Source organism: Cervus elaphus, chromosome 4 (genome assembly GCF_910594005.1).
Source record: "Cervus elaphus chromosome 4, mCerEla1.1, whole genome shotgun sequence".
NCBI classification, from domain to species: domain Eukaryota; kingdom Metazoa; phylum Chordata; class Mammalia; order Artiodactyla; family Cervidae; genus Cervus; species Cervus elaphus.
This window is the reverse complement of record NC_057818.1, coordinates 27,456,821-27,472,010: the sequence shown is the minus strand read 5'-3', so window position 1 is coordinate 27,472,010 and position 15,190 is coordinate 27,456,821. Positions and strand designations below refer to the sequence as shown.

Here is a 15,190-nt window from a genome sequence, read left to right as displayed (position 1 = left end):
TGAGAAGGCTGAGGCTCAGAGAGGCTGAGTCACATGGCGAGAAAGTGATGGAACAATCTATGACCCCAAATTCTTACTGTTCATTACTCTGCCCGTTTGCCCCTCTGATGGTTTTCAAGGTCGAACATCGGGGCACAAGCTCAGAAGCCAGAGGACAAGAGCCTGACTGTCACACCCACTGAGAGGATGGGGAAGCCGAGCCCCACACCCTGAGGGGGAAGTGGGCTTTTCTGACCTGCACGAAGGCACTGCCTGGGCCCATGCCATAGCTGCTACCACATTTTCAGACCCGCCTCTCAAAGGTCGGCTTTTTGGCTCATTTCCGCTGATGATGTGCCCATCTGATTGGTACCCATCCTTCCCACTGGATTGTAGGCACCCAGAGGATGTGGCCCATGTCCGGCTCGGCTCTCAGCATAAAGCCTGGCATGGACCAGGCTCCTCAAATACAAACAGACCTGGATGAACATGTCTGACGTCACAAGGAGGGGGGCAAGGTTTAGATATACCCACTGCTTAAAAGGTGGAGATGGAGAGCGGAGGAGGGGGAGCCCAAACCCCCTGTGAGTTGCCAGGCTCTCCCTGATGCAGCCTGGAGGCCCCCGGACAATCTGCACCCTCTCTGGGACTCTATCTGGGGAAGGAAACCTCATGGGGGCTGGGAGCCCACATATCCAGGAAGAGCAGAGATCTGGGGCCTCTGTTCTGCCTTCTCTCGTGTCTGTCTAGGACCCTCGCTGCTCCTCTCTGCTTGCTGTGGGCAGGCGGCTTAGCCTCCGAGCCTCGGTGTCCGTGAGGCTTAACCGAGGGCATGGGGAGCAGTTCTCCTGTCCTGGCACCCCTGCTCTGGGCCCTGTGCTGCAGAGGCTGCTGGGTAACCATGTGGACAAAGGAGACGATCAGACTAGAACCAGGATGTCGTGGGAGGACAGCAAGCTCGGGCAGGGCTACAAGCGCAACAAGAAGGAAAAGGAACCCACAGCACAGGAATGGGGGCGGGGGAAGAATGAAAACCAGCGGTGCTGATGCTTTCCTCTCAGAACGAGAAGTTCATCCACCTGCATTCTGGCAGCTGGAGTGGGAGGCGTGGCAGAGAGAATCAGACAGGACTAGAGGCTCTCACACCAAAAAAGGAGACCAAGAGGCTGTCACCTGTCTCAGGTGACATCAACAGTGGCCATCCTTCCCCTCCTGGTTCCCCCAGGGCCTGCGGGCTTTCTCTGCCTGGGGAGGTGAGGAGAACATGGAGGCAGCCACTCCTGGACCCTCCAAGGAAGGGGGCGGGGCCCTGGGAGGAAGGGACAAGCCTGGATATTCACAAATTTTGTCACCAGAAGACCTGGCCCAAGGGGGGAGGGCGGGGAAAGAGATGCACGCAGGAGATTTTCAAGGGGAGGGGCAGGACCCCAAACCAAGAAACATCAGGAATAACACCAGCCAATCTGGAGATGCCGGAGGCTGGGAGGAACCACATGAACATTTCGAGGAAGACAGGTGGGAGAGAGGGCCCAGATCGGGGGAGGCGAGGAGGCCCAGGAGCAGCCTAAGGAGACCCAAGTGGGGGATGCAGGTAAGGAGCCCCGGACACAGCAGGCAAGACTTCAGAGTCTCAAATGGTGGAGGGATGGTGGGTGATCACATGGAAGCATTCACTCCTCAGTAGACCCAGGGAATTTACACTTGGCAGGTGGCAGAAGATTTTAAAAAGTGCAAAAGGACAGGTGACAAGTACTGTCGTCCCGAGTAGCTGGACAAGGGAACTCTGTGGTTGTAACCGCCTGGGAAAGAGGCCAAGAGCGAGGCAGGCAGGACTGCACCCGTTGTCACTGAAAGCTGGAAGGCCACGCTGGGAGCACGGAGGAGGGTCTGGGGGGCGGGGGTTGAGGCCATTCTTATGCCCTGGAACAAGCAGCTGTGACCGGCGACCAGGTCCACTGCAGAAAGCAGGGAAACCGAGCTGGGGGTTCACAGCCTTGGAGGAGAACAGAGACGCGGGCCCTCGTTGGGGGTGGGTACAGGCATATTCAGGTCCAGGTGGGATGAGGGGAGACACCAAGGGCAGCAGGAAGAAGGCAGAGCCTGGGGGCTGCTCAGAGGGCCTTGGGAAGGGAGGGGCAGCAAGGCGCTGGGCCAGGCTGGGCAGAGAAGGGGTGTGGGGCATCTCCTGCGGTGTCCTGCCAAGGCGAGGAGTGGGAGAGCTGCATAGAACATGTGAGGACACGGTGCCCTCATCTCTCCGCACCGCCCACAGCTGCACACCCTGTGTCAGCAGGGAGCCCCCCAACCCCTGAGCCCTGGTGATGGGTGCAGGGGTCCCTGAGAGCCACATCACACCCTCACAAGAAGGCTGGTCTCTGCCTGCATGCCTCGAAAAACAGGCTGTTTGTGGGCAGGAGGAACTTTACAGAGAGTTCTGAAAAACTTCTTTCTTCTGAGCCACATCACAATCTACAGCTTCCACCTGGCTCAAGTCTTTACTGAGCGCCTAGGGGGTACCAGGCGCTGTGCTGGGAACTGGGGGGATCGGGGAACAAAACGGACAGGGTCTCTGCCCCAGGAGCCTGTGGGGCAGGGCCTGAGAGTGGCGAGTGCTAGGCCACGCCTGGAGGGCGTGCAGGGGGGCAGTATTAGACCCTGAGGTCGGAGAAGGCCTTTCTGAGGAGGGGGCATGTTGAGCAGAGCCCAAATAAAATGAAGGGCCAGCTCTGCAAATTCTACGGCCAGAATATCCCAGGCAGAGGGAACAGCTGGGAAGATGATCAGCCGGGTCAGGGAAGAACAGTGAGCCCGACAGACAGGAGAGGAGTGGGGTAGGGGGAGGTTGGGGTTGGTACAGAGCACAGACTGGCACCAGGGAAGGACTGTGGCTGTAACTCTGAGAGCAATGGCAGCCGCTGGGCAACAATGCGGAAAGTGACAGGGTTTGTCTTATTTATTTTTTGGTGTATGCAAAAAAGGATAAATTTACCCGAGTCCCTCACCAAAGCCAAGAACAATAGTTAAAAACAGGCCTTGGGAGGGATGGTGGCCAGTAATAGAAATCAAATCTTGTCGGCCTAAGCAAAAAGGGAAATTTATAATTAGGATTCAAGGGTGACTTACCAAGCCCAAGGGCAGGACTCACGAAGGGCTGGAACAAGGGGACGGAATATATTAGAATGCCAGGAAGGACATGATGGACTTTAAAAGGTGAGACAGGGTAAGGAGACCAGTGGGGCAGCTTCTCCAAGCAGAAAGAAGGGGTGTGGGGGCATCTCTTGGGGTGCCCTGCCAAGGGCAGGGGTGGAAGAGAACGTGTGAGGTCAAGGTGCCCTCAGCTCTCTGTGCCACACACAGAGGCACATCCTGTACCGGCAGGGAGCTCCCGGAGGAGACGATGGGGGCTAGGAACAGGGAGGGAGTAGAATTGGAGTCAAGAGTGTCCAGGAGAGGGTGGGATGTATGGAGACAGGAACGTGGAAACATACATTACCGTATGTAAAATAGATGAGTGTGCTGAGTCGCTCAGTTGTGTCCGACTCTTTGCGACCCCATGGACTGTAACCCACCAGACTCCTCTGTCCATGGGGTTCTCCAGGCAAGAATACTGGAGAGGTTTGCCATGTCCTCCTCCAGGGGATCTTCCCCACCCAGGGATCGAACCCAGGTCTCCTGCACTGTGGGCAGATTCTTCACTGTCTGAGCCACCAGAGAAGCCCATGTCAAATGGATAGCCAACGGGAATTTGCTGCATGACTCAGTGAACTCAAACCAGGGCTCTGTAACAACCTAGGGGTGGGATGGGGAGGGAGGTGGGTGGAAGGATCAAGAGGGAGGGGACATACGTATACCTATGGCTGATTCATGTTGATGTTTGGTAGAAACCAACACAATATTGTAAAGCAATTATCCTTCAATTAAAAATAAAATTAATTTAAAAAAAGTCTACAGTGTCTAGCTCACCAGTGTTTCCTGCTCATTGCTGGGGGCTGCCCCCAGGTAATCAGGCCGTATAAGTTAACTCAAGGTTCTGTCTTAGAGATGGGGTGGGGGAGGCGGGAGGGCTTCCCGGGTGGCACTAATGTAAAGAATCCGCCTGCCAATGCCGGAGATGCAAGAGATGCAGGTTCGATGCCTGGGTCAGGAAGATCCCGTGGAGCAGGAAATGGCAACCCACTCCAGTATTCTTGCTTGGGAAATCCCCAGGACAGAAGCACCTGGAGGGCTCCAGTCCATTGAGTTAGACACGACTGAGCGACCGAGCATGCACGCAGGCATAGGGGGAGGGGGGGAGACTCAAGAGGGAGGGAGGGAATACATGTATATTTCTGGCCCATTCATATTGTATGGCAGAAACCAACCCAACATTATAAAGCAATTACCCTCCAATTAAACAAAATTTTAAAAATGTACCCTTCTCTGGGGCAGGACGGCCAGCTTCATGCGGCTGGCCCCCTGGGGCCTGCACATCCACTCTGTCCCCACATGCGGTGTTCAGCGGCTCTGGGGCTCACCTCCTTCTGAAGCGAGGCTGCAGGAGGCAGGGGCAGGGCAGAAAGGGGGGTGTGCTAAGCACCCGGGGACCAGGCTCCCGGCTTCCCCATCTGTAAAGTGGGCGGGCCTGGCAGCATAGCCAGCAGACACCTGCAGCTGTGATGCCCCAGAACTCCATGAGCAGTGGACCCCCAGGTTTCCCTTGCAGGGAGGGAAAGGGAAGTCATGCCGGACAGGACCACAACAAGGCAGTGTGGGCAGAATTACTTCTGGAATCTGCTGTCTGGGGTCCTGATGAGGGCCCTTTCGGGTAAAATAACAACAACCTCCAATGCCTTGGTCCCGCTGCTCCTGGGGGCGCTGCTGATAACACCTGCCGGCTTATCTCAAAGGCTTGTGAGGAAGAAAGAGAAGCTGCAGGCCTGAAAGGATTGAGTGAGTGGGGAAGCGCGGTTCCGCTGCTGGAGGCAGCACTGGCCAGTGGGGGCCCTGTTGGGGTCCAAAGGCCGCCCAGAACCAGGGGTTGAATACAGCCTCATTCCCTGATAGCTGTGTGACCCTGGCCAAGTTGAGTTAACCTTTCTGTGCCTCAGTTCTCTCATCACTGAAATGCGAATAGCTCTTTCTAAAGAGCCTCCCTGCCTCAAAGACAGCCAAAGCCCCAGCGAGGCTGGCTGGGTGTTAGTTGCGTGGGCGCTCAGCCCGGGCGGAACTCTCCCCCGGCAGGGACAAGGCTTCCCAGGGTGGCCTGAGGATTCCTGGCGCGTGGCTCGCGTCGCGGTTCGGAGGGTCAGCTCCTTGCCATCAGCCAGACTAGAGGGATGGACGGTCAGCGGCTTGCCATCAGGCAGACCAGAGAAAAGGCGCGCAGTTTCCTTCGTAGCCACGAGGTGGCGCCCTCCGCTCCCAGGACCGCGAAGGGGCGACTACTCACCAGCTCCGCGGCGTCCTGGCCCCGGAGCAGTGGCTTCTCCTCGGGGAATCGCAGCTCCTGCAGGCCGGCCATGGTCACGTCGTGGAGCAGGAGCCCTGGGAAGGGAGGGCAAGGACGGGGGGTTAGGGCCTGGTGCGGCGGAGACGTCTCAGCCCGGCGGAGAGGACAGCGCCAGCCCGCACTGGGACAGGGGCACCACCCGGCCGCTCCGCTCCATCCCCGGATCGCCGTCCCCAAGAGCAGGCCCAGCTCAGCGCTTCACCCGGGCAGCAAGACTCCGGGGAGGCCATTACATTATTTGTTCTTAAAACATGTTCCCCCAAGCCCCCGAAAAAGGAAGAAGGGGCAAAAACGGAAGAAGGGGCGAAAAGGGAAGAAAGGAAGGGAGGAAGGAAAAGGAGAAAAGAAAAAGGAAAAGCAAAGCGACACAATATACCATGACCCTTGAAACAATTTCAAGTGAATTGCATTTATTAAGAAGCAGGGGGACACGTGTGGGGAAGCTAGACACAGGACGGGAAGCAGACAGAAGCCCCCTGTTGTCAGAAGTGGACAGTGGGGTCTGGAGGACACGGAACGGAGCTGAGGGCTGTCCTCAGTGCTTAGGACAGGCCTGGGTGAGGGGGGCTCTGAGAAGGGAGGGGGGCTGGCAGTGTGACCCTGAAGGAAGGGGTGCGGTTATGACACATGGCCAGCAGGGAGGGGTGACCCGTGACCCCTCAACCACAGCCACAGGCGGAGGGGCCCAGGCCTAATGGCTGCAGGTTCCGGGGAGACTCTGGGCCTCTGAACCCCAGGAGAGGAAGGGTCATATGTACACATGTGTGTGTCTGGGGGATCCAGTGCTGGGGGGAGGCAGACAGAAAGGGTGTCAAGACCCCACAAGCCATCTAGCTTGGCATCACCATTCTTCACTGGGACTTTAGGATGGCATAAATAAGAATGCACCAAGAGAAACGCTAGGCAGGAATATGAGCTGAGAACTCATAAAAGAATTACAATTAGTCAATAAATACAGGGGGAAATATTAAAGCTCACTAGACGTCCAAGATTTTTTTTTTTTGGCTAATGGAATTGGTACAGTTTTGTAGCACTGGCAAAGATGCACCAAAATGGGCACTTTTCTTATACTGCTTGTGAGTGTATAAATTGATACGTCTTTCTGAAGGGCAGTTTTACAGAACTGAATTAAAATCATTTAAAATGTCCTTACTTTTGGACTCAGCAGTCCTTCCCCTGGGAGAAATTTCCTAAGGAAACCAAATGGTTTAATGATTTATCTAATGATTTATCTCTAAGAAAGCTCACCCCAGTGCCATTTATAATAGAAAACAAAACCAAAAAAAAAAAAAAACCTAAAAGAAGCCAAATGTCCACAAATAGGGCAGACAATAACTTGTAAGATTATTTAATAATGTGAGAAATGCTTGTGTTGTAATCGATTTTTAAAAAGAAGTTATAAAGCATACAGTATTATCCAAATTACGAGAAATATGAATAGTTTCACACACAAAAAAGTATGGAAGGCTTTTCATAAAGTTAACAGGTATTTGAGTGAAGGACAGAAAACTAGCTCCTACAGTCTGAAATCAGGGGAAAAAAAAAACCCATTAAGAAAGACTATCTGAAGATCATTAACAATTCTTTATTCTTGCAAAGCACTCCACAGCTCCCAAGGCACTTTCCTGTGTTGTTAGATTTCACCCTGATGGGAAATGTGATGAGATAACCAAAGCTCAGAGAAGTTCCACAGCAGGCCCAGCCTGGGCCAGGCCTGGAAATGGAGTCTTTGGATTCCTCATCCAGCCCGGTGCTGGTTCTGTAACACTGTCTGTCTTGGAAGGAAGGCTTCCTATTCTTCTTTCCAGCCTCCCTCCCTCCCCTCTCTCCTTCCTTCCCAATTCTGTTATCAGTCTTTCTTAAAGGTGAAGTCCTCAGACTTTCCCTTCTGCCCTGAAAGGCTGACCATCCCACTAGCTAGTTGGTCAAGAAGGTGCCCCCCATCCTTGCCCACCCCTGCTCCTGTGGCTTCTCCCTATAGAAGCCCTAGTGATGGGGGAGTGGGCACCGTGGTTGCCTGGGACCCAAGGACCCCATTTCCTGTGGATGGTTCTGAGACCAGGTTGCAGCTCCAGACCTCCCCTGGGCTTCCTTCCATCCTATCAGAAGCAGGAAGCATTAGCCCTCAGAATGTTATCAAGATGGTGCCTTGCGATGGCGTGGTGGTCCCCACCTCAGTCTAGTCTGGGGTTGAGATGTGCTGAGGCTGGGCTGGGAGCTGCTGGCCTCCCAGGGCTTCTGGAAGGTTAATCCAGCCCTGTGCAGCGCCCCCTGGCACAGCCTGGTCCCCAGCGTGAAGAGGCCAGGCAGGAAGGCCCCTGCCCGCCCAGGCGCCCAGGTCCCCATACCTTGTACCACCCTGGAGCTCTCTGTGCCCAGTGGTTTCCAGGGAAACCGGCTAACACAATGCACATGGGCTGTATTTTTAGAACGGCGTCCTCTCTCCCCTCCCCCACTTTCTCTTCCATCCTTTCTGATGTGTGCACATTCATCCCTCCATCCAGTAGGGAGCTGAAAGAAGGGCCCCCACCCTGGGAGTCTCTTTCCCATTAGGGCGTTTTTAGCCTCCAGCCTCCCTGAATACCCAACTCAATTAAACGCCTTGGCAGGACTGGGATGTCCCTGCCCTCACCCCGGTCTGTTACGAAACCACCCTGGAGACCCATCCTCCCCAAGGACGGTGCTATTAAAAGGGCTGAGAGTGGGCAGTGCAGGGACAGATGGCCTGTGAGGGAGGGGGTGATGGGGAAGGGGACTGCAAAGAGAAAGCTCATAGTCCAGAGAACCGGGGATGTCTCAGCCCCAGGAAAACAGGGACAGCCCAGGGCCCAGCAGGTGGTGGTGTGGGGCTCCAGAACAGAAGCCAGAGCAGGCATTCCCACAGGGTGGTGGCAGACAAGCTCCTTCCTAAGAGAGGTATGATGGGGCTTCCCTGGTGGCTCAGTGGTAAAAAATCTGCCTGTCCATGCAGGAGACATGGGTTCGATCCCTGATCCAGGAAGATCCCACATGCCACAGAGCTGCTAAACCTGTGAGCCACATCTATTGAGCCTGTGCAAGAGAAGCCACCGCAATGAGAAGCCCATGCACTGCAGTGGGAGAGTAGCCCCCGGCTTCTGCTTGCTGCACAACCCCAGCAGCAACGCAGACCCAGCATAGCCAAGAATAAATAATTTAAACAAATTTTTTTAAAGGGAGCTAGATAATGTTACAAGAAAATGAGATTCCTATCACATCAATACATTGTATACCGTAAACTTATTATACAATGCTATATGTCAAGGGTATCTCAATAAAGCTGGAAAAAAGCTTTCCAAAAAGAGAGTGCAATTCCTATCAAGTCCCACAAGGAAGCCTGAGTCAGGTCTGTACAGAGTCAGGGAGCACAGAGCAGGTGGGGTGGGAGGTCCCGGGGGGAGGGGGTCTTGGAGCAATAGCGATGGGCCTTTTCACTCTGTCTCTCTCCTCCTCTTAATCCCCAAGTCCCTAAAGTGGGAAGTGTTAGAAACAAATGGGCCTGGGATGAATTCCAACCCTCAGCTTTTCAGTGGTTAGGCCCGGAGTTACTGGAATCTCTTCTGTATAGTTCACTGCCTAGCTTTATTTTGGGCAAGCCACTAAGAGGATTGCTGATCTACAAAATGGGAGTGGTAGCCTCCCTCTGCCCACCTCAGAAAGCTTAGAGGTACAACAAAGACAACAGATAGAAATGTGTTTTTGTAATTTATTTTTAGTATTTTTACTATATACCAGGTGTTCTTTTATTTTTTAAACTTTTTTTTTTCTGTATTGGCGTGTAGCCGATTAACAATGTTGTTAATGTTAATGTTCCCCTGATAGTTTCAGGGGAACAGCAAAGGGACCCAGCCATACATACACGTGTATCCATTCTCTCCCAAACTCTCCTCCCATCCAGGAGAGTTTGACACGTAACATTGAACAGAGTTCCCTGTGCTATACAGTGGGTTCTCGTTGGTTATCCATTTTAAATGTAGCAGTGTGTACATGTCCATCCCAAACTCCCTATCCCTTCCCCACAGTCTTCCCCTCACCCCAGAACTATAAGTTCATTCTCTAAATCTGTGAGTCTAAACAATGTGTTTTTAAGATAGAAGATTTCTATACCCATTTGGATGGGACAAAAATCACAGAGTTGATTGGGGTCCTCCTAACCTTGCTCTGCCTACTTGGAGGACTTTCTTTTTCTCTTGTCTCCTGTTTAAGGAAGGGTTCATACCTGCTGGCAGGGAAGCTCTGCTGATGTTTGCAATAAATGAACAGGAAAGGGGTGAGGGAGAGAAAGCAAGGGCTCTTTGGTTGGGTGACGGAAAGGGGCCCTAGAGCAGAGTGAAGGTGGGTGACTTCTTTAAAAGGAATTGCATTTCTTTTCTATGACTTTTGGTTGCTGATTTTGTGCTTCTTTAAATGTGATTCTGTGCTGAGACCTGGCCATGTGAACCCTCAGACTTAATAGGGTTAAAAATGTAAATGATTACTATGATTTCGTTCCTGAGGTGTGTATTTGGTGTGTAGTCACGTAGTCATGTCCAACTGTTTTCGGCCCTGTGGCCTACTGTAGCCCGCCAGGCTCCTCTGGCCATGGGATTTCCCAGGCAAGAATACTGGAGTGGTTTGCCATTTCCTTCTCCAGGGGATCTTGCCGACTCAGGGATTGAACCCGTATCTCCTGCATTAGCTAGGTGAGTTCTTTACCACTGAGCCACCTGGGACGCCCCAAACCTATTCAATAAATGCTTCAATTAAACTGATCAGTGGCAGCTATGCATCCTATGGAATAAAGCCATCGCTGAGTGGAAGCCCAGCTCAGTCAGTAGTAGGGGGCATCTGGAAATACATGCAGGGATTTGAGCTTGTCTCAGCAACCGGGGGCGCCCACAGTGGTTAGGAGGCAGTGCTGTGCAGTGAAGCATCGCTCCCCACCCCAAAACGCCTTAAGCTGCCCCCTGAGAAACACAAGAGCTGAAAGAGAAGGAAGGCCAGACACAACTAGGGTGAAGTTAGCATATGCAGGTGAACCAGATCTTGTGGGACAGGGAGAAACCAAACTATTAAAGAGGTAGGACTTTCTTGTTTTTTCAATCATGGGAGGGAGGGGTCTCTGGCCGGTCATGGTCAGGGTCTTGGTCCAAGGTGCCCTGTGGTTGGAGCACTCCTGAAAGTCCTAGTCATGACGTCCCATTAGGAGAAGAGCCTCGAGCAAATGGAACAAGGAGCAGAGCCAGTCTGGCCCGGGCAGCACCGCCCTGGGAGAGGGGTCTGTGCCACAGATTGAGAAGGAGGTCGCTTAGGGCAGGTTCAGACTCATGTTCAAGCCCGGGCATCTGATACCCTTCCATCTACCCACACAACGCCAGCACCGTGGTTTGAAAAGAGGTCCCAGAACTCAGGGACCCAGAAATCAGGAACTTCGCTTCCAACTGCACCGTGTAGAGGGTTTAGAGCTGCCCGAGTCGCTGGCCCCTCATATCACTCTCACTGTCTGGATGCTGACCTCAGAGGGTTGGGACAGTGCTGGAGGCAGGGCTGGGATGGAGACAGACCTTCCCTCAGCATCCCCATCTCACAGTGAGGCAAGAACAGGCCGCAAGGAGGGAGTGACTGGTGCAAGTCCCCTGTGGCGCATCCAGGGAGGAACCCCAGAGTCCAGTGGCTCAGGACTCAGTGCTCTCACTGCCAGGGCCCCAGGTTCAATTCCTGGTCAGGGAACTTAGATCCTGAAGGCTGCATTGCAGCCAACTGTCCCCCCTTCACCCCCCCCCCCCCCCCCCCGCAAATAACAAACCCTACTCTACACAGATTCTGTTTCCCTGGGGTAGACGGCCTAACAGGAGGCTGCAGGGAACATGATCTCGTGTTCTGGCCCAGCCTCCGTTTCCTCTCTCATTACAGCCCCTTGCTTTATGCCTAACTTGACCTAGACCACGTCCCCTGCTCCTTCCTTGATTTGGGCCCGTGAATTCCTCTCTCTCCACAACCACCGCCACCCTGCCCACACACACACACACACACACACACACACACTCCCACTGTGCTGAATGCAGCCATATTTGGATGCCGACACTCACAGCTAAAGACCCCAACTGACTCAGTCGGACCATTCTTCCTGCAGGAAGCACATACTTCTGTGCATGCTGTTCCCTCTGCCTGAAATGCCTTTCCCCATCACATGCCCACAACAATGACAATGGCAATAATAATGGAAACAAATTGTTAATATTTTCTGACATGATATGTGTTTGTTGAATGACATGAAATGAATGAATGATTCTTTGCTCAGACTGTAAAGTATTAAATGATTGGTAACATTCAATGTCAATGAGGTTGGGGGGAAACAATACATATTCTCATATACCATTGGCTGGACTGCAGTGGGTTCAACTTTATTTGGTGGGCAAGTTGGTAGTTTGTAAAAATGCAAATCTCTCTCAACCCTACAATTCTATCTCTAGGTATTTATCCTGAAGAAAAACACGAAGAGGCTATGCACAGGGGTGCACTCTGCAGTGCTCTTTGGAACAGGAAAAAAAGTGAAAAGAATCATCACAAGGAAAATAAATGTCAGGAGAACGGTTAAATAAACCCCGGCACATCTATACCCCAGAGCTCCACACGGCTATTTAAAAAATGAGGCAGCTCCACTCAAACAGATAGGGAAGGCATTCTTAAATACACAGGTAAGAGAAAAAGGCATGGCACAGAATAATTGTAAATAAATAAGCCCATTTATGTGAAAAATATATGCATGGAACAGGTACATTTATTTGCAAATTAAAAAAGAAAAAAGGTCCTCGAATGAATCAGGGTAACTATAACAATGCTCATCTCAGAGGAAGAATATGTGTTTGGAAGAGTCTAAAAGGAGACTTTTATTCTACATAGCAGATCTTATCAAATCTAAGATACCATCGATTAGAGCTGACACTAACATTTTATGTACCAAAAGAAGAAAAAAACATTACTGATGAAATACTTCCCCCTACACTTTAACTTTTTATTTTGAAATAATTTCAGATTTATAGAAAAACCACAGAAAAGAAACAAAGCACAGAAACTTCCCACCTACTCCCCATTCGGCTTCCTCTAGAATGTCACCGTGCTACAGAACCTTAAACAATTAGAGAAACCAGGAGAGAAAATGCTGATAAAATACGGTGCAGCAATCTGCAGAGCGTCAGTGAGTTTCCCCAGTTTTTTCAGCAGTCTGCCCGCCCAGGACGCCACGCTGCCATTAGTTGTCACGTGGTCTCCTCCATCCTCTGTCTTTTATGATGCTGACACCCGAGAAACATTGAGTAGTTAAAGTCTGTACTGTCCCTCAGTCTGGGTTTGTCTCTTGTTTTTTTTTTTTTTTTAATGGTTAGACCGAGGTTTTGCATTTTTCGCAAGAATACAGCAGAAGAGATGTGCCCTTGTCACTGTACCATTTCGTGGGGGACAAGATGCCAGTCTGTCTTATTACTGGGGAACGTTAGCTTGATCACCTTCTGGCAGGTTTCTCCAGGGTAAAGTTACTATTTTCCCCTTTGTAACTAACAGGTATCTTGTGGGAAGATACTTTGAGACTACACAGACATCTTGTTTCTCATCATACTTTCCGCCCACTAATTTTAGCAACTATGGATGAGGCTTGCCTACAGTTATTACAGTGGTATTTGCTTGATGATCGTTTTCTATTTCCATCATCCCTTCTACATTTATTAATTGGATTTCTCCTGGAAGAAACAGAGTTGTCTTTTGTTCTCCATTCACTGATTTATTCAATTACTTATTTTATTCTATGGGTCATAATCCATTTCCATTATTATTTTATTGTTCTGATTGTGCCAGATTTGGCCATTGGGAGTTCTTTAAGTTGGCTCTTGGGTCCTTTCACCATTCACTGTCCTTTTTTACTTTTTAGTAGCTTCTAATTTACTCCAAACTCATCTTATATTTTTTCTGCCTCACACACACACTTTTCTCTATGTGTCTGTATATCTATTAAAAATCTGGAATTTATATTGACATCTCTAATTCCAATTCAACACCACTCAGTTTATTATAACTTCCCTCTTTTTTTTTCCCCTAACTTCCCTCTTTTCATTATTTGTAATTGTTTTTCTTCCACAATGAGAAACCTGGCTATCATTATCCCCAGTATTTTTGTTTATCTGCTCATTCCTACTACACACACAAAGTAACTGCAGAACTGTCACTAACATAATGAGTTCCTATCATTCAGAACTTTTGGTAATTAATTTTTTAAAATATTTTATTATTTTAGACTTAGACCCACATCTGTCACTCTTATAACTTCCTTTTCTTTTTTAAAATATTGAGGTATAACAATGGAATATTACTCAGCTATTAAAAAGAACGCATTTGAATCAGTTCTAATGAGGTGGACAAAATTGGAGCCTATTATACAGACTGAGTCAGAAAGAAAACCACGAATACAGTATATTAACACATATATATGGAATTTAGAAAGATGGTAACGATGACTCTATATGCGAGACTGCAAAAGAGACACAGATATAAAGAACAGACTTTTGGACTCGTGGGAGAAGGCGAGGGTGGGATGATTTGAGAGAATAGCATTGAAACACGTATATCACCATATGTGAAATAGATCGCCAGTCCAAGTTCGATGCATGAAACAGGGCACTCAAAGCCGGTGTACTGGGATGACCCTGAGGGATGGGATGCGGAGCGAGGTGGGAGGGAGGTTCAGGATAGGGGACACATATACAACCATGGCTAATTCATGTCAATGTATGGCAAAAACCACTACAATACTGTAAAGTAATGAACCTCCAATTAAAGTAAATAAATTAATTTTTTTTAAAGAAAAAAAATTGAAGTATAGTTGCTGTACAATGCTTGTAAATTCTTAAAAAGAAATAGAAATGGAAAAAAGAAGTGAAATAAACTGCGTCGGTTCCTCCTAAAACTTCTTCACATTCAGGATCCGATGTTTCTGAATTGCTCTCTCTCTTTTTTTGGCCGTGCTGGGTCTTTGATCCTGCAAGAGGGCTTTCTCTGAGGGTGCTCCTCTCTAGCTGCAATGCGAGGGGTTCTCATTTCAGTGGCTTCTCTTGTTGTGGAGCACAGGCTCTAGAGCTTGCTGGCTTCAGTAGTTGTGGTGGGCTTAGCTGCTCCAAGGCATGTGGAATCTTCCCTGACCGGGGATTCAATCTGCATCCTCTGCATCAGTAGGTGGAGTCTTAACCACTGGAGCCCCAGGGAAGTCCCACTCTGTCTTGAGGTTGTGGCTGACTGTGCTTTTCCATGGAGTCCCAGCTCCGCTGACATCAGGAATGTCGCTGGTTCAGCCTTTCCCAAGAGGGCTCCACTACCACCTCCAGGATTTCCCACCAGACTACACCTTCTGGTGTACCGTGATGGCCAGTGGTCCCGGTGCCCGCCTCACCAAGAGAGGATATATGTCAGAGATGTTATGAAAAAAGGTGCATCTGAGAGTTGCCATAACATAGCTCTTTTATAAAATTTTCTTCCATTGAGGCACAGCACCCATGTGTGAACTCTGTTTCTGTACACAACATGGTTCCAGATATTAAACACAGACATAACAAACCTCCAATCCCCAGACCAAGGGCAGACAGAACTGGAATCCCAATAATATGCTCCATGTAAGCAGCTTCTGTATGGAGCCAGGAAAAAGCCCTACTGGGGCAGAGATGGTTAATTTCCCCTCAGTAT

At 50.3% G+C, this 15,190-nt stretch overlaps 1 protein-coding gene across 4 annotated transcripts in view; it reads right to left on the bottom strand.

Moving 5' to 3' along the window:
• Positions 1-15,190, bottom strand: part of NDRG4 (NDRG family member 4) — a 42,873-nt gene that overhangs the window by 18,228 nt on the left and 9,455 nt on the right. For all 4 annotated transcript variants that reach the window (XM_043898620.1, XM_043898623.1, XM_043898617.1 and 1 more), the window contains exon 2: positions 5,408-5,502. In XM_043898620.1, coding sequence (XP_043754555.1) covers positions 5,408-5,479 — 72 coding nt within the window. In that variant the 5' untranslated portion in view covers positions 5,480-5,502. The remainder of the gene's footprint in view (positions 1-5,407; positions 5,503-15,190) is intronic.